We start from the raw sequence: 23,988 nt of genomic DNA, 5'->3' as shown, positions 1-23,988 counted from the left end.
TATGTAGAAATGAAATATATATCTAAAGAGCATATTCTGCTCCTGAAATCCTATTTTATTAAATCTTTTAATAATTCAATTTATGCCTGAAAATACAGACTTCAACAAGTATTGAATGCTATTAAGAGCCCAAAGACACAATCCTGTGCAACACAAAAAAGACTCATCGCTCCTGGCCTGTCCCAGATCTCATGAACGGCTGGGACATACTGCAGCCTATTTTTCCGGCTAAACATGCACTGGATGGTGCCTTAATAGTAAATAATAAAACAAAACAAAATTGCCAAAAGTCATCCACAGACCCTGGATTAGCCCCTGTCCATTCTGAAGATATCAGTTCAAGGGCCAATTCATGTTTGGTGTGACAGCTATGTGCATTACTGATTGACTGATTATATTTATATCCTGCCTTTTTCCTTTCAAGGAACTCATATTCACTGTCTCCAAAAAGTGAGGCTTTATTGAAAAAAGAGCTTACTGAAGAAAGTACCATTTAATTTTATGCCTCATTTATGCAAAGTATATTTATCATAATTGGGACATGTGCAAATAACTGCAGCATAGCTGAAAATGGGAACTATCAGCCAAACCTACTCCACAGGGTCCTTGTGAGGACCAAAGGGAGGAGGAAAGAGGAATATGCAAGCCTCCTTGGATTCCTCACAGAAAAAAAAGGCAGGATACACATAAATAAGTAACTTTACCAGGGTGAGTTTTGCTAGACTGAACTCTGTACCTAGTATCATGCAAACTGCTTCCAGATTTATGGAAAATTGTAAAGAGGCAAAAAACTTCAAAACTATCAACGGGTCATCATCAACTTCAAGCACTGATCCAAGAACTCAATGAAAGACTCAACTAATCCATTGCAAACAGCACCAACATCTCTCTTGCCAGATGCCTACTTGTGGTGTTTCTTGTGTCTTTTCCTTTCAACATCACTTCCATTTGGCTGTGTTACAGTTTCAGCCTTGAATGCTAATAATGTTCTTTCAATGGCAATGCCGTTGGTTTTGCTAACATTGTCCATTTTTCTGTATCAAGAATGGTGACCCTCATCTCCTTGCAGCTGCTTCTCGTACTTACTTCAGACCATAACTACATCAGTCAGAAAGGACATAAGTAAGAGCTTATTTCATCAAACATGAATGCTAGAAACCCACATGCTGCCTTCTCCCCAAGCTTCTTTATGAAGACAGCTAGAGAATGGCAAGGCACTAGAATGGAATGAAGTAGTAAGAAGGAAAATTCTACCTATCTGGTCTCAAAAACCTTGAGCAGTGCAAGTAGACAGCGGATGTCAGCCTCTGCACTATCCTGAAGATCTCTGGACCTGAGCCCTGATGTGTGGAAATATGTGTTCAGACCTACAAGCTGCTGGAACCTGTGTCTGACTTTATGAACTAAATTATTTGTACATCTTTGTGCAAAATTTGACCAGTGGACTCCACACCAGAATTTCCACAAAGAGGCAGAAGATGTTTTGATCATTACCCTTCATTTTGCATTGGAAGAAAATCCACAAACCAGACTTCTCATTTGACACATGCTTTATCTGTGCCCAGAAGGGATTCTATGCATGAAGAAGTACCCATTTGCTGCATGTCTAACTGTCTTCTTGTGGACATCTTCAGATGTATCCAGCACACCCTTTGCACTGTGGCTGCAGGGCTCACTGGCACCTAGGAAGTTCTGCTTCTCATCCCCATATTTTGCAATGAATTTCACTACTACACACATTTTATCAAGGTTCAATCCACAGTGCCATCATGCTTCAGGGACAGCATCAGTATATTTTCAGTAAATTTTTTGGTGAGACTGTTTCCACAAATCAGCATTGCAGTTTTTAAAACTAATTAATTTATTTTGGTGTGGACACTTGAAGTCAAGTATTGAAAATCCTGTTTACAAGTTTCAGTCCTATGTAACTACTGGTAGTGTTACAGAGAAAAACAGATGCTTTGTCACACTTATTTTTGTAGGAATCAAGTGTTAACTTAGTTTCCTTGTATCTTCCTAAGTGTGTAGGAAGACCCAGTGAAATCTGTGTGCTATTTTTGCATTGCCCATGAATATTGCTTTCCCCACAGAGGAAACCTGTATGGTTTCAACAGCTGCTAAGGTTGACAAATGGAGCACTTTAATGTTTCCACTGTGTTTCCACTGTGACAGGATAGTTCCAAATGCTTGCGAATCGACTCATTTCCATAAATAATCTTCCCTGCCTTTTTCACTTTTTGCAGCAGAGAACATCTGATTACTCCATGAAAACAATTTTACTACATTGGGAAAACTAAATTATGTTCTACATCTAAGATAGCCATTTTGATGAAAAGGTGTCGTCTTTTGGACAGAGAATGATTGATTTGGAAGCTGGTTTCATAACACCCTCATGACAAGGTGGGTTTAGATGTGGTGCTTCCAGAACCTCCAACGGCACTGCAATCTTCCCCAGTGTTCTCCTGATTCAGGGACATTTGAGAATATTGCTGCTGCAACAGGACATTCTGCAGCGGTATCAGCAAACACTACAGGTCCATCAGCTGGCACAAACCAGACCTTAGCACTGAATGGTATGTCATCATAGCAAAGCTTCTGTAAACGGTGATGCACTGTAGGATGGTCCGACTCAGTGCTGCAGAGAGCTTGGTTTTGCACCAAAAACTTGCATTGAATTTTTTCATTCTAGCACAACTGATAGCCAAAGCAATTTTAGGAAGGAATGATATTCAAGGAATTAACCGCTGACTGACAATATGGGCTAAAAGAAGCGGGATGACTGCTTTTTCTTCTAAGTATATCCCTACAGACACAGCTCTGTGCCCCTCCAAGCCAGCAAGAAACTCTTTCCAAAGGTAATGTCACTTAGTGTAGCCGGGGCTACATTCTAGCAAAGCAACCTGTGCTCCAACTATTGTCTCCAGCAGCTACAGTTCTCAGCAGTCCACAAACTGGCTTTTTCCTTTTAAACTCTTCAGTAAAATGTAGTGTGGATAACTTTCTAGTTCCATTGACCCAACAGCTCAACACTGGATAGGCCAACTCTCCTTCCAGCTCTTTGTATATGCTCCTTTCCCCTTCCTTCGATTCCCACTCAATCTTCCTTCATTTTCAGCTGCTAAAATACAGGACACACATTTTGATTGTTTCATACTTCAATTGCAAGGTCCCTCTGGGATCTTATCCTTCTTGTTTGTCTGTACTAGTCCTTCAAGCTTCCAAAGAGCTGCAGAATCCTTGAAGAGCATTCATTCCACCTGCCTGGACTTCCAAAAGACTCTGTTCAACACAGGCTCTTCAAGAGACAATGATCTCTCAGAGAGGTTCCAAGACTGAGACCAGGGCTCAGCTCAGCCCAGCAGACTGCTAGACAGTAGAGACTGAGCTGGATCAAAGCACACAAGACATCCAGATGCAATTAAGACCAATCTGTGTTACACATGAACATGCACACGTGCACACACAGATGTGGTGTGCATTTTTACAGAGCTTTCTCAATAAGACACAGGATTATATTGCAGCAGTTTGTTTTGTTCCATCTCCTAACTCAGAGACCCTTATACTAAAGTGCCTGGTTTCTAAAATGTCCTCCATCAATTCCGTGGATTTATTCCCAAGTGATTTAGCTTCACTAAACTTTAACCCAGATCTGTGCAATCCTTGTACACTAATGCCATCTCCATACCAGGAAGTGCAGCATTAATATATAGATATTATTCTACAAACAGAGAGGCAGATCTTGCTGGTGAGAGACAATATATGATCAAGTGGTAAAGACATTTGGAAGAGAAAGGGGGTTCAGGGGAAGTATGGAGAACATGGCCTATTTTGAACTGTTGTGATGCTTTCTACATAAGAGATGTTCTTTGGCATGTCATTCCTTGTGTCTGTGTGTAAAATTACTGCCATGCACTCTGTCAGGCAGGCAAAGTTCAAATAGACAGAATATCCCCTTGCATCAGTCCCACAAAACATTGCACAACACAAATGCCTCTTGATGTGTCATTTCCTGCTTGGCTCCCAGCCCAGCTCCTGACAGACAGGCATAAAAAAAAATTAAAGAAGAGATTTAGAGCCTGTGTATTCATAAGCACATTCCATAAACCACCAGACAGTGCCCCCCCACCTCCCTGACTTGGAGGAATTCACTGCAAACGAGTCAGAGAAAGAGAGAACGAACTTCCTAAAACAATTACAATAGCACTACAGTGAAGTACCTGACAAATCCAAGTTATTATGCAGACTGTCCAATTCTCCTTGCTTGTCATTTACAGCACAGACACAAAGGGGGCTGTTTGCTCATACCTCAACTGCTAATACAACTCACAAAACTTTTGGGGCAGATAAAAGCAACTGAACACTAGGCATGTTGAGGGTTTCTGAGTATTTGATTGGAACACCTGAAAAGCTTCTGTAGTGTCCACCACCACCACTTCTTCCTCCCACTCCCCCAAGGCCAAAACCCCCTGCTTTGGCACACTCACAGGCACAAAAGACTGCTTCCTCACTGAAAACTGGGATTACAAGTCTGCCTCCCAAATTGCATGCCTTGTCTCTAGTATCTGCCACACATTACTAGGAAAAATTGGATGCACATTTCCATGTGTGACAGGCACACCCTTATCTATTGTATTATCAGTTACACATGTGGTCATGTCAGTTAATATGCAGTGGAAACACATGGGTATTCAGGCCATCGAATCTAACATTCATTTAGTTCTTTATGACTGCTCCAAATGTACATTAACTCAGTCATCCATGCAGAAGTCTTATAAGGCTCTCCTGTATTGCTACTAAGAACACAGAAAGTTCCACTCATCCAGCATTCTGTTCACAGAGATGCCCAGCAGCCGCCCAGGGGAAACCTGCATGTGTGCAATAGCACCCATGTTGCCCAGGCATATCACCTCTGATACTGGAGGCAGCATGCAGGCATCAGTACTGGACTGGTCTCATTGACAGCCTGCTCCTCCATCAAGTAGTCCAATTCCATTCAAGTAGTCCAATTCCATATTACATCTGGTGTTAGTGAATTCCATTGTTTAACTACATTCTGTGTGAAGAACTCGTTTTATTTGTCCTATAGCACATACCAACTGCCTTTGTGGGATATCCTAGTATTATGAGAGAAAGAAAAGTTGCTCTCACTTTCTTTGCACCATACATAATGCTGTTTGTCTCCATTGTGTCTCCCTTCACTTATCTTTTTGTAAGCAGAATACTGTAACTTTTCCTCCAGCCCCTTTATCATTTGGTTGTCATTTTCTGAACTTTTTCCAAATGTCTTTTTATAGGTGTGCTGACCAGAACTGTAACCAGCACTCCAAGTGTGGTCATATTTTAGATTTGTATAAGGACAGTACAATACTGGCAGTTTTATTTTTGAGTCCTTCCCTAATTATGCCTAAAATGGATTTGTCTTACACAGCAGCTGACATATTCATGGAGCTGTCCACAGAACTCCAATATCTCTTTCCCAGTCAGTTACCACTAGCTCAAACCCATCAACTTGTATGTGATACAAGTTGGAATTTTTTGTCCTACATGCATCAGTTTACACATTCTAACAGTAAACTGCGCTGGCTATTGAGATACCAATTCTTCAAGTATGCAAGGATCCTTTTGGAGTTCTTCATAGTCCATTTTAGTCTTAACCACACTAAATAACTTTGGGTCAAATGCAAACTTCCACTTTGCTGTTTGCTCCTAATACCAAATCATTTATAAACAAGTTGAAAAACAATGGTCCTAACACAGAGAAATCACTGTTTGCATCTCTTTCTTAGGAGAAGTTACCATTTCTTCCCACATGAGGCAGGGTTTGGCTTCTGTGTCTGAAAACAGAATATCCCACTACCACAAGCCCTCACCCCCTTGCTCCGCCCTGAGGAGTATCCTTAGCAGAAAAGGATATGGACCCTCTTCCTCAAGGAGGACACCCTCCTTTCCCGAGACCCCTGCTCTCTGTGACAGCAGAGATGCTGTCACTGAGGGATTGAGACTCCACTATTAGGCCCCCCAAAGTCTCATCCACCAACCTTTCTGCCTCTCTCAGCTTCTCCAGGTTAGCAGTCTTGGCTTCAAGGCATCCCCTTATTGCAGACTGGAAGACTGAGGCTGAAAGATAGAGGCCTGTCTGAGGTGCGATTTAAAATGGGGATGTTTTGGTTCACAGTTCATATTCTAACTATTACTACACTTTATCATATGCTAGTTCACAAATATTGCATATCTAGGATTAGATCTAGAAAGAGATGAACACCCACCCAACTGTCAGAAAAGGGTTCGGTTTTCAAAGTCTACACTTCATTAAACTCAGGGGGGGTGGGACATCTCCTAAAGATTGGAATTAAAATATAATTACTACGGGGAAAAACTGTTCTGAAATCAAATTTTTGAAGCCTCTAGATTTGAGGTTGCATTCAAAGGTTTGAAAATATGACCAGAAGTACAATAACCAAGAGGCAAGTAATAAGGGATATATTTGATAGCTTTAAAAACACATAATGTAATAAAACATTTAAATTGTATGAAAGATGACATTTCTCTCTCCCTGAAATTAAAGTCCTTAAAATTCAAGCACACCTTTTAAGAGAGATTTTTAGAGCAGGAAGAAAGCATGCCTAACCACAGAGGAGGGCAGCAAGGGGAGAGGGACCATCAGTTCAGTGCCCGTTAATAATGAACAATTAATGACCATTAAAGAGCCTGCAGTTGGTTTTGGTGCCTGCTCACAGAATCACAGAACTCTAGATTAGTAGAGTTGGAAAGGGCCAGAGGGCCATTGGGTCCAACCCTCTGCTCAGTGCAGGGCTCCAAGTTAAACCTTTCCTCTCGGTTGGCTCTCCAGCTGCATCTTGAGAGAACAGAGATCGTGAAGCTGCAAGTGTGAGTACTTGGTGAAGTTAACTGCATTTGCCTTCTCTGGAATACTGTCCAGCAAACAGCCCTGACCAGGAGTTCTAAAGCTGAGCAAAGGAAACCTGTCTGCCAGCCCACCTCCAACCATCGCCCCTTCTATCGCCCTCTCTGTGTGGAAGGCCATTCTGAAGGAGGCATCTCTTGCATCTGTGGAGCTGTACCCACAACTCCAAAAACTGTAAAATCAGCATTCACAACTGAACACAGGAGGCCCTCCCCTTAAGACACTGGCCCTGTCCAGGCAGAGGACTGCAGAAGGGGTAAGGCTTGTGCATGTCCTTTCTTCACACACCAGCTTTTCTCACTTGTAGAGCACCAAAATAAGACTAACTCTATGTGAGAGTGGCTAGTTGGGAAGAGCAGTACGGGACTGTGTGTTGCTGGCCACCAGGAGAGAAGGCTGGGGAGTTATGCCAATTCAAAAAGAAGAGAAAGAGGAGGAAAGATTAATTCTGCTTTGTGCAGGAGTTATTTCTGCTGCTCAGTCAAAATATTCAACCAAAATATTCTGATAATTTCAATGCCTGTTTCTAAGGAAAGTCCAGAACTGCACTGATTTCTAGACTGAACACATTAGGATGGTTTGAACACACATATACCAAATATTTCTTTTACATTTATCAAAAGTTACGGCCCTTCACCTCTTCATAGAAAACTGCTTCTTCACTGAAAAAAAATTACTTTTCCCCAAGCAATCACTGGGATTTATATTTTCTCTAAGCATGAACCCACTGCAGAAAAATGGTGGGAAAGTGTCTTCTGTATCATACAGAACATGTGAACAAGACAGAAGTAAAAATGCAGCTTTCTTCAAGCATGGTAAGTCGTAACTGCAACAGGGTTGAGTTCTGCATTGGAGCCTCCTCATCATTAGGCAAAGAAAATACACATGCATTTTTTCCAGGTAAACTCTCAGCTGGCGCTCCAGCCAATCATAGCTCCCTGAGTGTATGTATCACTATACGGTCGCAGCACTCATGCACCAAATGCTTAGATGTACACATATAACACCTGAGATGTATATATAAGTTACAATGTAGCTTATGCAATGGCCCTAAGCATCCCACACTAGGAACCATACAAAGCAGTAAAAGGCAATCCTAAAAGATCCACATTTTTTAAACTGAGTTTTCAATGCAGGTTGGCAGAGCCCCAAGCTGTGAGCAGGAGGCCCCACCCATCTTAAAGTGAAACTAACCCACAGGCACCCAGTGCTGCTGCTGCTTCTTTCACTTAAAATTACACAACATCTGTTCTTCCAGCTGCACTTGCCAAGAGAAGGTCAAGGGGCCTTTCCAATAAACAAGACTTACAAATTCAGGATCTTCAGCATGATGTCATGTCTTAAAATGATAAGCTGGCAGCCCAAGTAACTGACATTCTGTGAAGATGTGCACAATTTTATGTTTATGCTACTTAGGATGAAGGTTCTAATAAGTCATCGTCTGTGTTCCTTTAAAGAGTTTTATAACTGAGATGAATCACAACGGCAAAAGATCAAAGTTTAAAAACATCAATGATGCCATGGGGTATTTTTTAATCTTGTAATGAATGATGATCATGTGCTCTTATGAAGTTGGTCCAACTGCCAATGCCAGATGTGTATATTAAGGAGTTGTTTGTGATGTGACAGGCCCTGGTTCAGCTGCCAGAGAAAGGGAGAGCAGGAATGGGAAACAGGACAGCATGCTTCAGACATCCCGGGAAAATAAATGCCAGTCCTGGCACAGAGGGGAGCTGTATGTTCATACATATTCAGAAAAAAATACACTATCAGAATCCAGTGTTAGAAGGCCTCAAAATTAGCCACAACCACTAGCTAGCTTTGTGTTGTAGTTGTACTAATTTACTGCTCACAGTAATTACTGATTTACCAGTGCAACTTAATTGTGGAATTCTCAGGAGGAATCCCATCATGCTGCATAATTGCTGCTTTAATTTTTCCCTAAAAGAAACTCCTTTTCAAATCCATCTCCTTTCTTCAAACTGTAATGATGTTCTAATACACTACTGTTATCACACAATTCCAGATATCACACAATTCCAGATGGAGCCCAAGTAACCACTTGCACAAAATGAATGAAGCCAAACTGTTCTTGAGATGTTTTATCAAAAGGGCAGCAATTGCCCCTCTGCCCCTCAAAAGCAGAATATCCTAATAGGCATCTCACTGATACTGATGATCCACAATCCCTGTTTGTATTAGTGACAACAGCAGGAACAATTCTTTTAAAAAAAGACAGACAAAGCAAAAACTTAAAGATATCTGAGATTTTCCTTAGTTGGTAGTATTATAATCCAAACAGAACATAATTATGAGTTCTCTGAGTCACTTGGCCAGTTCATCCCTACCCTCAAATAACCCCACAAGAGACACTGGGTGGGCTATCCGAGGGCTCTTTAATGCTGCCACCCACTACAGACGACACAGCACCAACCCCCATCATCAGTGCTGGCCTGCTCCACAAGCACCTTGGCTTAAGTAAGGCACGGTGGGCTGCAGTGGTCATGTGAACCTTGGTCAATCAGCCAGAGCCCCATTCCTAGATTTTGTTCTGAGGTACGCAGTATCCCTGTAATATAGCAGCCAACACCAAGACACCTGACATAACCTTAGATTGAGTCACCCGCATTTTCATTTCTGTCCTGTACATGCTAAAAGGTCCGTAGCTGTGTTAAGAAGTTGGGTATGATGTCCCTTGATAGCCATGCCATGTCTCTAGTCCCTATCTACCAATCTTGGGGAGGAAAGATCACAAGTGTCCTTCCCATCTCAACAAATAACCCAGCTAAGCTAAGGCAAATCCACAGAATCACCACCAATCAATAGTTATACAAAAAGTCTGCAATCTATTCCAGACTGATAATTCTTTCTATATACCCTCTGGAACAAACAGAACAACAAATACCCAATTTCACAGTTAACTGTACATGAAGTAAAATCTAGGCCATGGGTACTACAGCTAACTGGCTCTAGTGAGAATGACAAGCTAACTTCCTTGCAAAAAAGCCTATCACTGAAGAATGTCTGAAGCCTTGTCATGACTGCAAAATTTAGGCAGAACGTCATTTTGACCCCGTATTTCAACAAAGAGTACTCCGAAAGGAAATTTGTAAGGTCAAAGACTTGCAATAAAGTTTTCAAATTCACATTTTAAAACTTTCATTTCATACTAACCCTGGGAGAAGGATATTTTCTATGTGCTACTGGAATATTAGCATATTGTGGGGATGTCCACATTAGGCTGAAGCCTGTTCCTTTCTTCTCACTTATATACTGCCTGTCCTGCCTGGAAATTTCCTTTTTTCAAAGGTACATCTGCACAACGATGCAGTCTTCCAAATGGGAAAGGCCAAATTAATTCCAGATGTACAAATTTGTTAGCATTTCCCAAGGGACAGCACTCATTCAAAGTCACTAAATGCTAGCAATTGCAAGCCTTTCTCAGAAACAGTAAATGTAGTAGTGATTAATGGAGTAAACAGGAAGCATCTATGATACAAGAGGAAAACATCCTACGATGTGGGAAAACAAATTCCCTACACATAAAGAACAGAAGAATTGCCAATTTCCTACTTTGTTAATCAAGGGAACCATAGAGAGAAGGCAGTTTGGCACAGTAACAAATGGATCTGCACTTCAGCGGTACTTTGGGGGAAAGTCCTTAATTATCTCTTCATCATATATTATCACAAGCAGGCACATAAATGAGATGCTTCTATGGAAGGATCTGTGTTTTATTAATGGGGCTACTCTTCAGTTACTTTAATCACCAGGGGAGCAATCCTACTGGGATTCTCATAAGCCCCCAACTTGGAGCAGAAGGGGCAGTGGAGGCGATTTTTGCCTCATTGGCCTGGACCCAGCAATTCTCAAGATGGACTTTTCAGTCTCTGTAGAGTCCGCATTTCACAGGGAAGGGAAGCAAGCTGGAGTGGCTCCAGCACAGCTCATGTCTTGGCTGCCCTAGCCTAGTCCTCTGCCACTTAAATGCCCCTTTCGCCCCCTTATGCAGCCCCTTTCCTGGCCTCAGAGAGCAGCCAACCCAGGCCTTTCTGCACCAGCTGTGAGGGGGCTGCAGAGAGCTGTCACTCAGTCCTCAAGCCCCTCAGGCATGGGCAGGCTCACAGGTTACAGCAACCCATCGCAGTAAATCACCACACTGATGGCCGTGAAGTGCCAAGCAGCCACGATGAGCTCAGCAGACGACTGGGCTCAGTGTGCCCCCCTCCTTCCTTCTCATTCTTCCAGGCTGCATGCCAGGGAAGACAGCCTGAAGCATGGCAGAGAGCAGGGGGACGTTCACTGGGCATACCTGCCTCGTCTTCTCCTGCCAGCTTGACTGTCAGCACCCAGCTCCCAGCTGGGAGTCAGCTGCTCAGGCAGGAGCTGGGAACCGGCTTGGCAGATGTGAACTGAGATGGGGCACTGCTTCTGGCCCTTGCTGCAGTGACAGGGAGGCATGCCTTCTGCTGGGCTGCCCCCGGAGGGTATGCCTTCCCCTCACTGGAGCCGCCTGAGCATCTTGGCTCAAGCCAAGAGTGGTGAGGGGGGTCAGCAAGGATGGTGTGAAAGCACGGCATGCTTGCCCAGCACAGCTCCTTGTTCCTTGCTCCTGCTTGGGAGAAAGCCACTCTGGTGGGCACTGGGTTGGGGAGCTTGGCATGTGCCAGAGAGCCTTTCTCCCAATAAGGAGCAAGGTGCGTAGCGCTTGTACCCCTCCTTGCTCTGGTAGGTGCCAGGTTGGAGAGCCAGTGTGCACCAGAGCACCCTTCTCTGATACACAAGCAAAAAGGGGGTGGCATTGCCCCTTCCACCTGAGGGAGCTCCTGGTGATTCACCCACCTCCTCTTTGCACACGAGAGGTTTTTGTTCAGACCCAAGTGGAAGGAAGAGCAATCAGCTGGAAGGGATTGCCCCACTGGGACTTTGCTGTCCAGATAATTCTCCCAACTCCTGCCTGAGCATGAGAGGTTTTCACTGAGGTGTGTGGTGGGGGGGGGGCAATCAGATGAATAACCCCACCCAGACAATCTGCCAGCTCCTACCCCCCAAAAAAAAATCTCTGTGGAAGAAGGAATGGGGCATCTCTGATGGTTGTGCTAAACTGGATGGCAGAAAGGGCTGTCTGCTGCATTGTCTTGCTAGCCACTTAGCAGGAGCTGCAAGTGCCTCTCTTTTTAAGCAGCTCTCTTGTTCTGGGGATTCTTCCAGAATGGGTTTATTGAACAAATTCAGATGATCAAGCAATTGTGGCAGGTGGAAACCTTAGAGCAACCCATCGTGTGTTATCGTGGATGACAACCACAACACAAGTCACAGTGGTTGATCAGTATGACTAGGTTCGGACAACACAACAAGCCAATGGTGGCTTTTTATCACTGGTTGTATGTCGTGTCATGCAAACCCATTCTCTGTGTAGAAGCCATGGGATTATTCACTCCACATAACTTAAATGATTAATTATAGTAGAGTTGGAAGGGCCCATGAAGGCCATCGGGTCCAACCCCCTGCTGTTGCAGGACACCAATTTACACCATCCCACTCAGATGGCTGTCCAGTTTTGATTGAACGTCTCTATTTTTAAATAATAAGAAAGTGTGGAAACCTAGCATTATCCCATCAGTGATACCTTGGGTAGTTAAATATGCCCAAGAGACACAGGGAGATAAAAATGTATTAACCAGGTCTGATGGTGTACATCAAAAAAAACACTTTTTGCAACAACTGCTGAAACATGACCAAACAGCTGTCGTAACAAAGCTGGCAATCACTGAAGCAGATTCTTGGTACTTAAAGCACGAGGGTGTGCAACGTGAGCAGACGTGTACTGCTTGTGCAACCCATAATTAACAACCCAAGGAGGGAAGCAGCAAGGCAGCTGGACTGGGAAGTGCATGGGCTCAGCAAGCACACGCTGCCATCAAGCTGTGCCCACACTGCAAGCAATGCAGCTTCTCAGGGCCTCTGGCCATACAGCTTGGCTTGTTCCTCCAGTGACAGGGAAGGCAGAGAAACAAGTCCGGAATAGGCACCCTCCACGTCCCTGCAGCCAGCCTGCTCCCACCCTGCAAGGCACGCCTCTGGCTGCAGCGTGGAGTCATGTGGGAGATGCAGGGCACTGCGAAAAGGGACAGGTGAATCTGTCATGCTCCGTTTCCATCAGGTTGTTACTGTCCCACACTTGAGTTCATTCTCTCCTTTTTTCTCATCAGATTGTAAATGAGTTTAGACCATGTGAAATTTCATCCATATTTCTGTACATTTTTCAAAATTTTCAATTTATAGCTTTGCAAGCAACTTTAAGACACTCTTACATAGTTTACTAAAATATACAAACTGTAGTATGTACTTTTTCATTAATATTAGGCCTTGTAATATTTTTCTCTGATTTTTTTACTATTTTTATTGAAATTTTATCATCTATTTGCATGAACCATCTAAACTGCCCTGAGAGCTTCCACTGTGGGGCACAGAAATAAATGTACATATTGCGATTTTTTTTTTTGTGAATTCCATTATGAGTTTCAAAGGAGTATTGATTCTGATACACAACTGCATTCCAATCCGTAGTTAGTTTGGCAAGTACAAAACCGGGAACTGAGCAAATGTTTCGCTCACCTTTCATAACAGGATGCAATTTAACCAAGCCCATCCCCCTTCCTCCTTTTGCTTTGACTCTAAGGGCTCTACTTAAATCTCAAGATCCATCTTTAAGGTGTTTAAATCTTAAGGACCACTGAGTAAGCTTTCCTTACCTCACTGTAGGCTTTTTCAAGAGTTTTGGAGTTGGAAGGGGATCTCTGCCAAAGCGAAGACCCTTTCCCAGCCTCCAGAGCAACATCCACTTGCACTCTACAAAGGTCAGCCTTGGACCACGCCACCTTGCATGACAGCAAAAAGCCAAGAGCAGAAAGCAGACTGGGATTTACTTAGCAGACAAGAATCTACTAATGTACTAATTCAGCTTCCAGGACAGAAACTGCCTTCCTGGAAGATGCACTCTGAATGGATGGGGTAGAGTGTAATACCGTTCGTTTGTTCATTCGTTGCTTTTCTAACCCATCCACCACTAGTATCTCAGGATGGCTTTTAATTGTTCTCCTTGTCTTCACAATGCCATTTGCTTATATCTAGCATCCGGACCACCTCTCCAGGCTGGGACTTAGTGGGAATGGTGGTACAGAGGTTCTGGTCTTATCCGAAGGGAAACATACACTATATGGTGCAGCAAGACCTGTATTCTTCCTGAGGCCACTGAGCCAGTGTGTGGTTGGAGGAGGGCAAACAAGTTGAAACTTAACCCAGAAAAGATGGAAGAGATGTGAATGGGAAAATCTGGTGATCCGGATGGAGGTGGGCAGGTATCAGTAATACATGCTCTAGGTCCATCTAGGTTTGATTACTACAGTGTGCATTAATGTGGGGCTGTCCTTGAATATCATCTGGAAACTGCAACTGATGCTAAGAAAACAGCTGGAAAACTTATAGGAGCAAGGCATCTTGTCATCTATATACCTAGGCATCTATATTGAATCAGTATCACTGGCTGCATAGTCATTTTTAGGTCCAATTTCAAGTATTGGTTTTAGCCCAGGTTTGAGGGCAGGTTATCTGAAAAGACTGGTATAAACCTATGCAAACTTTTAAGATTCACATTTGAGCTCCAGTTCTTTGGTCTACCAGCAAGAGCTGTGGGACAGGGCCCTTTCAGTGGTGGCACCACATCTTTGGGATATCTGCCCTAAGGAAGTGTTTCTGGTTCCCTGTTTACTGTCATTTAGGAGGAGGATTCTAATGACTTATTTGTTGTAGTCTGCATTTGCTTCATTTTAATGTACTCTGCTTTTAGCCAAGAGCCTATTTGCCATCGCTATATTATTTAATCATTTATGAATTGAATATTTATTGGCTTTCTGATTTTATTATTTACCTTGTGTTTAAAAGTATGTTACAATCTGGCAAGGCCATAATTCTCCCCTTCCTTCCAAGCCAATAGTCTTCCTTCTAAAAGCTTTATTAAGTTAATGTAAGACAATTTGACTGGCTTATTAAAGAAGTCAGTAACAGAAGAAAACAGCACAGTTAGAATACCAGCTATTAAGGAAGTCCAACCTACTGATAACAAGCTGATTCCAAACTAAATATCTCACCCTCCCTTTAAAACTCATATTACATGTATGTGCCTTTAAGCCTTCTGGGCCAGTTGGAGCACTTCTCAGCTGATCTGCCCTCTTGAGCTGACTGCAGACCCTGAGGTTAGTGATGGCTAAGTGGTCCTCTTCTTCATTTGTAGGTTCACTTTGCCTTCCTGAACTGTCAGCTATCTCCTGACCTATCTCAGGGACACTAGTCAGGCATCCCAGCTGCAAATTCAAAGGCCTCCTCCCCATCCGAGTCAGAATTTGACCCCACATCCCTAGAAGGCACTTTTGCAGGAGAAATGGACCCAGTCCCTTAATAATCCACATTGTGGGGGCTCTACTCTGAAATCAGAGCTGTACACCTGTCAAACAAATAAATCTAGCTGCCAGGCTCCACAAAGGAACATCAAGGGAAAAAAGGATGACAGCAGGAAATGCTGCCTATATAATATTCCTGGCAGCCCAATGAGTGCCATGTTATTTCTGTTTCTAGAACTAAACTTGAATGCAGTGTCATTATGCAAGCCTTGTATAAGCTACTTGGAGCACCCCTGAGTATAAAGTAGGATACACGTGATCTTAGGCTGCAGTTCACTGTGCATTTACCCAAGATTAGCTCTCACTGAACAAAATGGATATTACTTTGTGTTCAGTAAAATTACTTTTGTATTCAAATTTACTTTATTTGAAAATTACTTTGTGTTCAAATTACAAATTGTGTTCAGTTTTGGGCCCCTCATTACAGGAAGGATATAGCCAGGTTAGAGTCAGTGCAGCGTAGGGCCACAAGGTTGGTGGCCGGTTTGCAGGGGATTGGGCATGAGGCGAGACTGAGGGAACTGGGTCTCTTCAGCCTGGAGAAGAGGAGACTCAGAGGGGATCTGTTGGCAACATACAGGCATGTGAAGGGATGTCACACGGAGGTGGGTAGAGACCTGTTCTCTCCTGCAGAGGAAGGCAGGATGCGCTCCAAGGGAGCAAAGCTCAGGGAGCCAAGGTTCCATTTGGATGCCAGGAAGCACTTCCTGACAGTCAGGACCCCAAGGGTGTGGAATGGACTTCCACGAGAGGTCGTTGAGGCCCCATTGGTAAGGGTGTTCAAAGATAGGCTGGAATTGCACATGGTGGGCATGTTGTGAGCAGAGTCGACTGGAGCCAGGGGTCAGACTAGATGGCCCGGGAGGACCCTTCTGACTAGCTCTGTTTCTGGGTTTCTACTTTGGAATACATATACAAAGGATCACATTGTTAGGTGATTAAGCTAGGGTTCCTTGGCTCACATGTAATGAGGAACTCTGTCCTAGCACAAGCCAGGAATCAAGAGACAAGTGGAAATCAGCTATATGTAAGCTCCTTGAAGTTCTCAGCTTGCACCCCTAGGGCTTGTTTGGACTTGTGTCTGTATCAGACTGCTAGCTCTTTGTTGTTGTTGTTTTCTTTTTTCACCAGAAAGTATGTGTGTATTCTGCAAATTTTTCCAAATATTTTATTTATGCATTTTCTCCCACTGATTAAAGTGTGTTTGTGAGTATATGTGCTCATGAACATTTTCCAAATACATTTTTGTATGTTGTGTGCATCCTGCTCCTGTTCCAAAATCAGAGTGCCTGTTGTGTGAATCATATTGCAGAGCTGAAAATGAACAGACATTAGGTTACAGACTGAATTTGGCTCTGGGAGATGCGAATTGGGTAAAAACAAATTGGAATGTATTTCTTACTCATCTCTAGGCATCAAGCATTAAAGGGAAACAGGAGAGGGAAGGAGTCCAAGTGGACCACTCAGCCCGAAAGGTTTCATAATCTATAGTCAAGCTATGGTTTCTGAAGCAGGAATCATTGTTAGAAGTCTGCCACTGCCTTCCCAGGTATGGGAAGGACATGAAATAAAGGTTGACTATATCATATCAATGCGCTGTTTATTCCCAAGTCCTGTGGTGATTCTACTGCTAAAAATGAATCCTCAGTTAAGAAAATGTAATTTTGTACATGAGGAATTTAACCACTGCCTAAAAGACCAGAAATAATCATGATTTGATTTTTTTAAAAAATCCTCAGGAGCAAACAAGGGCATTCTCAATTTCCGCATACTTGGATTTTTTTCTTTATAAAATCATGAGCACATTTGCTCAAGTACTAGAAAATTACACATCCAAACATACTAAAGCAATCATAGCCTTGTTCCTAAGCAGAAGGCCAACTACTACATTTAGACTGGTGTGAACACATTCCTATGAATATTAGCTCTCTAGGATTGAATCTCATTAATGAAATGCAAAATCAAACACTTATTTCCTTATCTTACTGAATTTAGCAGGGCATTGGATGTATGACTTCCAGATTGGAGAAATGATATCAAAAAACTGTTCTACGAACACAAGCCTTGAATTCCTAGTTTGTGAGCATGTTTAGCTGATGCTGTCTTGACCTATTACCCCAACATGATTGAGGGTAACTCGGTCATGAAAACCCAATGCATATTGTTGCTTCCTTGCACTATTAACTATTTTGTGCCCTTCTGGTGTGAGTGAACGTTAATCATACTGGGGAACCTCTGAAGAAAGGAGATCTAGAATAGATAAAGCCATCCTGAACAATGTGAGAACGACTTCACAGTAGAAGCAAACTCTGTGGAGACACACACAGTCTGCATCCTATGAGGCCACCACATTGCTCAAGGAGTCCATGAACTTTTTCTGAATGTCATTATCTTTCAATGAAATTGTCATGAGTTACAGCCCTGTTATTAGATTGGGTGCATAAGCTCTAAATCTGATTACTGGAACAATTAGACTCACTTAAACAGAGGACTGTTTACAGTGGATCAAGGATTACCTCAACAGTGAGAATTTGATTTGGAATACAGGGTGAAAACGTTGTATCATACACCAAAACCATGCATATCTACAAGTGTTTACTTCCATACATTAATAGCACAAGAGTCTAGACCACAAATACTTACTCCTTGGTTCTCTTGGTCCATCCACCGTCACCTTTATAGCTCTGTGGTATGTAGCAACTTGGGGGGGATTTGTAAGGACTGTTATTGTCAAGGTAAAGCTCTTCCCTGTAAGGATGGATAAAAGAGGGGGAACAGGAATGACTATAAAAATGCCATTGCATATATCCTCAAGAAAAATCAAAGGTATTTACAATCCCAGATACAATAAAACTTTAAGCCCGAATGGAACAAAGAAACAGTCTTCTGCTCTAGTTTCACTCTAATGCTTGGCATTCTGCCAAGGGTGGCAAATTTAAGATTCTTATTTTAATATCAGATGATGAGATGATGGCGGGAAAATAATTAGAGACAATGTCTCCACAGAGCCAATGTCTTTTACAATAAATGCCCATTACTGCTTTGAGGCAGGAAGTGCTTGTAAGCACTTGTAGACACTTGCTCTTAGGACATGTCCAGATTCCAGACAGCATTTTCAGCACTGCAGTGCACATCTTGTAGTGGCAGTAATGAACCAAAGAAGGGCTAAATATCCATGAAGATTGGGGTGGTCAGAAGGTAGATCTCCAGATGTTCGAGACTTTAACTCTCACAATTCCTGGCCACTGGCCATTCTGGCACAGTATTAAAAGAGTTGAAGCCCAGAACATCTGGAGAACTATATTTTGCCCAGCCCTACAATAAGACCTATCCCATGGTGAGTGCAAAAAGTCAACTGTGTAAACCTTCAGAACCTAGACCAATTCCACAGCATCCCTGCCAGGTCTAGGAATGAGAAGGGGGAATTGTAGGCTGAAGCACTGCTCATAGTTGCAAAGGTGTGGGACAACAGGAACAGTGCTCTGCAAATAGAGTCTTCTGGGTGTACCCTTAGTGACTGCACATCAAGGACATTTTGTTCCACATAACAGGCCTCATATAAGGTTAAGCAAGGAATGTAAAAGGGAACGCAGCAGGGATGGAGACTTTTCCTTCTTTCACATGGAATATGGTATGCATAGTACTTTACATGGTGCTTTTCAGAGCAACAGAGGCAGCTAGCAGGCCCCTGCATCAACAATGTAAAAAACCAACCAACCAACCAACCAACCAACCAAGGAAGTACAGGCGATTGTGAGAATCCCTAAGAAAAATTCCAAAACCACAGCAGAGCAATACTTTTCTTAGGACCAATCAACCACAGTGGGGCAAAATAATGAGCACGCTTTTGAGTTTTCAGTAACTCTGCATGAGGCTCAATGTTAAGTGGGATAAGGGAGCTGGCTTGGGGAGCTGTCTACATTAAGACAGAAGGTAGAAAGAGGCTGCAGACTTTTTTAATGAAGGAGGCAACACTAAAGGTTTCTCCTGGGGCAGGGGGAGGAGTGAGAGCAGAAAGAAAGGGAAGGTTGCTGACTAAGTCTTACATTGTTGTAACTCAAGTCCTGTGAGCCACATCCCCAGGATCAGTTCTGCATGCAGTAGGATGGCTGTGCACAAAGCTTAAGGACATATGAAAAGCCGCAGTGCTGGATCAGACTCAGCACTGTGGTTTTCTATCTAGTCTAGCCTTATATTCACACAATGGCCCATCAGCTGTCCACAGGAAATCCACAAGCCGGATGCCACAGCACCTTCCTACCCATGCTCCCCCTCAAATGCCTCTGTATTGGAGGAAGCATATAGCCGTCAGGACTAGTAGCCCTTCCTAGCCGCCTCCTGTAGGAATGCGTCTAATGCCCTTTTAAACCCATCCAAACTGATGGCCAATACTGCCCTGTGTTGGTGAGTTCCATAGTTTTAAATATGTGCAGTGTGAAGAAGTACTTCCTTTTATCTGAACTGAACCTCCCACCAATCAACTTCATGGAAGGACCCCAGGCTCAAGTATAATGACAGCAAGAGAAAAAAATGTCTCCTTATCCATTTTCTCTATACCTCAAATAAATTTCTACACCTCTTATCATGCCCTGCTTACTCACTTTTTTCTAAGCAAAACAGTTCCAGATGTTGTAACCTTTTCTCATAGGAGAGTCATTTCAGACCTAAAATCGTTCTAGTTGTCTTTTCCTGCACTTTTTCCAGCTTGACAGTATCCATTTTTAAGTGTGATGACCAGAATCACAAGCAGTGTCCAAAGGTGCGAACACAATGGATTTGGAGAGTATGAGATAAGCAGTTTTATTTTCCAATTTGCTTTTTTTTTTTTTCTTCCCACAGCAGCTGCATGCTGGGTTGATGTTTACATTGAGCTGTCCACTGCAAGCCAAGCTACTCTACAGTGGAATAGTCCCAGTCTTTTGCATCCTCTGCTTTTAAAAGAAACAAGCAAAGACTAGATCCTGAATTAATAAAACTGAATGAAGGGCTCTCTTCTAAGTTGCACTGGCCATAAGCGTCTTTGGCCATGAACGCTATCCTGGTATACTGAGTGAACTGAACAGCTTGCTCTAAATAGAAAGTCAAATTTGATGCAAGTATTTACACCAATGGAAATTGTTGCTTCTTAGTAAAAATACTGTTTATGGCACTGAGCAAGTGAAATATTATTGTTCTTATATTTTATGTCACGTGGTTTTAGTATTTAATGTGTTTGACCCCATCAAAGTATGTGAAAATATACATCACTCCTGGGAGCTATTGTATAGGCAGCTAGTGTTTCCTGCATTTAATATGCCTGTGATAATACCATGATTTCATCATTACTGGAGCAAGCCAGAAAATTTTCTCTCCCCTCCCCCACGCTGCCCCTTTCACCTAGGCATACTCCTCTTAAGACTTAAAAAATATCTATCTAGGAGAAGATTGTTTTGCATTATAAAATGCATGTTATTATTGCTTTGCATAATAATACATTGCATGATAAGACTTAATACAGTGAATGATCTACCACACAATCAGCAAGATAGCATGGTTTTAAAAAATCTCACGGTAGACTTATGCCATATACTGCAAGTCTGCATCTGTTAAGATTCAAAACTACTTACAAAGAAGGAGAAAAGGAAGAGAGTAAGTAAAGTGCATTCACTCACAGAAGGCTGTGGCCTCCCGTTCTGCAGAGTCATCGACAACGCTAATCAGCTAGATATGCAACCATTAATCATTTCAGATAGTCAAAATGCAAACTGTTTCAAGGCAGGAAAAGGTGGGCGTACAACAGTGACTCAATAGAACAGTCAGAAATCTCATGCCTCATGGTTCATTGAGGCTCCTGCTTTATCAGAACCTTTGAAAGGTCTTTTTCTCTATGACCAGTGACTCTTTTCCCCTGCTTGCCTCCCCCACCCTGTTGAGCTCTTGTGAGCATTAAATCAAAACCCAAATCTCAAACAATCTGCAGCAGCACAAAACTTAATGCAGTCTTTTAAAAGCCTAATACAGAACAGAACAGGCCTGTTGCTGTCACATCCAGTAAGCAGGCTTTCTTTTCAAATTCATCGTTCAAAGTCTGCTTGAAATCAACATCATTCATTATCAGGCATGTGGCTTCAGAACATCTTGGATATATATTTTTCTATGCAAAGAGAATACGACAATAAACTTTTCAGGGGAGTATAATAGGTGCATAAGCTCAGAAGGTTTGTTTTATAGATATGCTTTGTTTAAATACTAAGATCCACCATATCAACAGGGCACATCAGCAGTGAAATTTGTGCTTTTTAAAAAAGTTTATTATGGGGGCAGACCAAAAACATAGAAAGAATTAATTGGTTACTCAGCTCTGAAAAGCATGAGACTTGACACAGAACACTGTTTGTTTTCATCTTAACTGAACAATTATTTAAATTGGTTAGCCGTGGACAAGGCAAATGTTATTCTTGATGTTTTATTTATTCATTTATTTATTACTTTTGTACATCACTTTGGGTGGTTCTAATTTAGGAAATGTTACAAATCAGTTTTAGAAACCAATATCCCAATATTGAACAAATAAGTTTTGAAATAATAAGTATTTTCCTCATAAGCATGCAAATATTCTTGAACAGTAAAGTATCTATGCAAACAGGCATGGTTCTGAGTTTACGAAAGAACTACATGAGGTTCTGCTCTTAGGAGCAATAAAAATTTAAAAATTAATCCTAACAATTAAAATCTAACAAGAGGACAGTCCTTGATGGACTCGCTTCCTTGTGTAAGACCACCTGGAGCTTAATTATCTCTTTCTAATTCTATTTATGTGGTATGGATCACTGTCAGTTATATAAAGTATTACCCCCATCAGAGCTGAATTTAATTCAGAGAGTGTACAAATTCACTAGGGACAGTTAAATCCTCAATGCACACAATCATCTGCTGCAAGTATCTCTGGGAACTGCTAAAGGCATCTATCGGCAGAATTAGTCTCTCCAAAAATTACAGAATAGGTCATTATTTGTTCATATCACAGTCCTGCTCACAATTACGCAGCCTTAAATCTCAATGAATCACAAAGAGCTGTATATGTGCTGCTGGTATGTTGGGCTGCAGCCTTCAACCACAGCCCAAATTATTCTTGGAAGCTAATTAACTGGAATAGTTCAATAATGCACTCCACCTCAATCAACAGTTAATACCAAGCCAACGTGATTATATAACCAAAGCATCCTTACTACTCAAAGGATTTTCTAGTGCGATAAGGTATGAAGAAAGAAGGGAGCAATGAACACTTATAAAGCTAAGCAGTGGCAATGAATACCGCAAGTATCTTTTAGAAAGTAGGTTTTTTCATCAGATAGGCTGATTGAGTTCTAATGAGATGATAACCCAGCCTGGCGATAAGCCAGGTGGGCTGGCTGTTCTGCAGAGTACCCATGATGAGCCTGACAGATGATCAGGCTCCTTTGTGGGTACTTCACTCCTTCCTTCCCCGCTTTTCCTCCAGGCAGTATCCCAGGGGACACTGTGAGGAGAAATGAATCTCTTTTCTCTGACAGCCAAGACTGTGAGCCAATTTCAGCTCACTGCAGCTGACAGAGAGTGGAGGGATTGGACCCACTCCTCCTACAGAATTGCCTTCAAAGGTTGTTGACTCAGATTCCAGTCCAGAAGGGGAGAGGGGGCCAGGATCTACAGTCGAGTTGCCAAGGCCAGCAGACCCAGAGCTAAACCAGCAAGCTTCAAGTTTTGTACAGAAGTCTAGTGAGCTACCTGATACAGGAAGGGCCTGACCCAGGCAGCTTTGTTTGTTTGTTTCACTTTTATACTGCCCAATAACTGGAGCTCTCTGGGCATACAATCAGGCCAGTCATACTGTGTAACTTCAAGAGGAAACCTCTCAGGGAGTGGGTGGGGCAAACCTAACCTTCTCCATAGCACTGCTACAACCATGGGGCAACACTACAAAGTAGACTGCCAGCTTCCACTTCCTGCCTGAAAAGTCTATTCTTGGGCAGAAGGTGAGAGGAGATGGGGGATGCTCCATCTGCTTGGAGCTACCACCTAAATCACAGGGTACCTTGTGAAGCAAACGCTTCATCTGTGCTTTGTGCTGCAGTGAGGTTCTCTCTCTCCAGCAGCTGCAGGAGGTGCTGAATTCACTCTGGGCTGTGCCAGCACTTCAGGTCCTGTTGGTGGCTTGGGCCATGTGCAAGGATGTACACGTCTCCCTGCCAAGGGGGCACATGACCCCCTCAGCAAGGAGGAGAGCATATCAGCCATACTTGCCGATAGTTTGAGAGTAGACTTTTCAAATCACTAGCAAAAATGTCTGCTTCTCCTTGCTTGAAGAGGAGGAGCCGATTCCAGTCATCCTTGCCAGTGGCTCAAGAGCACACCTCTCAAGCCACCTGCAGGGTGGTCTGCCAGCATGGAAGGGGGAAAGTTTCTGACAGCAGCCTCCAAGTGCCACTTTGGCAAACTGGAGGCTCCTGGCAGCAGAGTTCACCTGGCAGCCAGGAGCCTCAGGAGCTGCTTGGCAAGGAATTTTGCCACTCTTGCCAAGCAGCTCACTGGGTTTGGGGGCTCACCCCAATGGGTCAAGGTTCAGGCAACATGGCAACCCACCAC

General features: G+C 42.8%; 1 protein-coding gene across 6 annotated transcripts in view; it reads right to left on the bottom strand.

Moving 5' to 3' along the window:
- Positions 1-23,988, bottom strand: part of RUNX2 (RUNX family transcription factor 2) — a 287,798-nt gene that overhangs the window by 148,921 nt on the left and 114,889 nt on the right. For all 6 annotated transcript variants that reach the window (XM_044419216.1, XM_044419214.1, XM_044419212.1 and 3 more), the window contains one exon: positions 18,028-18,132. In XM_044419216.1, coding sequence (XP_044275151.1) covers positions 18,028-18,132 — 105 coding nt within the window. The remainder of the gene's footprint in view (positions 1-18,027; positions 18,133-23,988) is intronic.

The sequence above is a fragment of the Varanus komodoensis genome, unplaced genomic scaffold, assembly GCF_004798865.1.
Source record: "Varanus komodoensis strain SLA01 unplaced genomic scaffold, ASM479886v1 scaffold100, whole genome shotgun sequence".
Classification (NCBI taxonomy): domain Eukaryota; kingdom Metazoa; phylum Chordata; class Lepidosauria; order Squamata; family Varanidae; genus Varanus; species Varanus komodoensis.
This window is presented reverse-complemented; position numbering and strand designations above follow the sequence as displayed.